Source organism: Phytophthora infestans, genomic scaffold (genome assembly GCF_000142945.1).
Source record: "Phytophthora infestans T30-4 supercont1.17 genomic scaffold, whole genome shotgun sequence".
Classification (NCBI taxonomy): domain Eukaryota; phylum Oomycota; class Peronosporomycetes; order Peronosporales; family Peronosporaceae; genus Phytophthora; species Phytophthora infestans.
The window spans coordinates 848,224-849,193 of record NW_003303742.1 but is presented as its reverse complement, the minus strand read 5'-3'; the positions used below and the strand labels follow the sequence as shown (position 1 = coordinate 849,193).

The window sequence follows — 970 nt, the reverse complement described above, 5'->3', positions numbered from 1 at the left end:
TTTGAGGGCGTTTTGGCAGAAAGGCACAATACATGAAGCCATTAAAAGCTGCCATTATGTATTGGCTCGTCTAAAGATAATTTTTTGTACAAAGAGTTCATCTGTACTTAATAACTGTCAATACAGTACTACTTCGAAGGGTCCTGCGATTACTGCTTCCAAGCGTAATACAAATATGTGGGTACGTATCGCGGATGGTAGTGAATACCGCACTGAAATCTAGACGCGCACCACCACCGGTCTGGGTGAAAAGTGATGACATTTGTCGTTCTGCTCGCCAAGGTGAAAGCGCATTAGTTCCACAAATATTCTCTCGCAGTATGCGTATCTCGTTTATGATGGCTGTTGCGATGGCTACCCTCTACTTTGCGATCTGTAACGCGACTGGTGACTCCAATGCAATCAAGTTGTCAACAAAGGGCTCGCCAGAGCTCGTCCACACGCTTGACGAAGTGCGCAGCGACGCTGGGACCCCGAAACGGTATTTACGAGTACACAAAAAGGATGGAGAAATCAGAGCGGAGGAGCGAGGTCTTGGTGAACTAATGGCTAAGATTAAATATATGGTCGAGAATGCAGACCTCAGAACATTGCTTAAGGCAATCCTGGATGAGATATTAAAGGCCGATGACGGGTATAGGACGTGGGAGGCGCTTCGGTATAACGCACACGGCGCTGACGAGCTGTTAAACTTGCGGTCTCCAAGAAGAGAATGATGTACGGTCAGGTTAAACATCGTGTGCTTTTCCACACTAAAGTTAAAGAATCAGACGAAATGACATCAGCACCATGCTCGGCATATATAAATTAAACTATATGCCACATAATGCGTGCTTCTAAATAACGTACCACTGGATATCATAATTTTAACTTGTCGTAAGACGTGCATGGGTTGCCTAATTCTTGTCTTTTGCTTGGTTGTAATAAAATCACTTATCACAGTACTTGAATGATCCATTCAGGACAGACT

At 44.3% G+C, this 970-nt stretch overlaps 1 protein-coding gene across 1 annotated transcript; it reads left to right on the top strand.

The window, feature by feature from the left end:
- Nucleotides 1-320: 320 nt before the first annotated feature.
- PITG_09935 (secreted RxLR effector peptide protein, putative) lies at nucleotides 321-716 on the top strand (the record flags this gene model as incomplete). The annotated part of the gene is made up of 1 exon (XM_002902434.1): nucleotides 321-716. The coding sequence occupies one exon, from the start codon at nucleotides 321-323 to the stop codon at nucleotides 714-716; it is 396 nt and encodes a 131-aa protein (XP_002902480.1).
- Nucleotides 717-970: the final 254 nt, after the last annotated feature.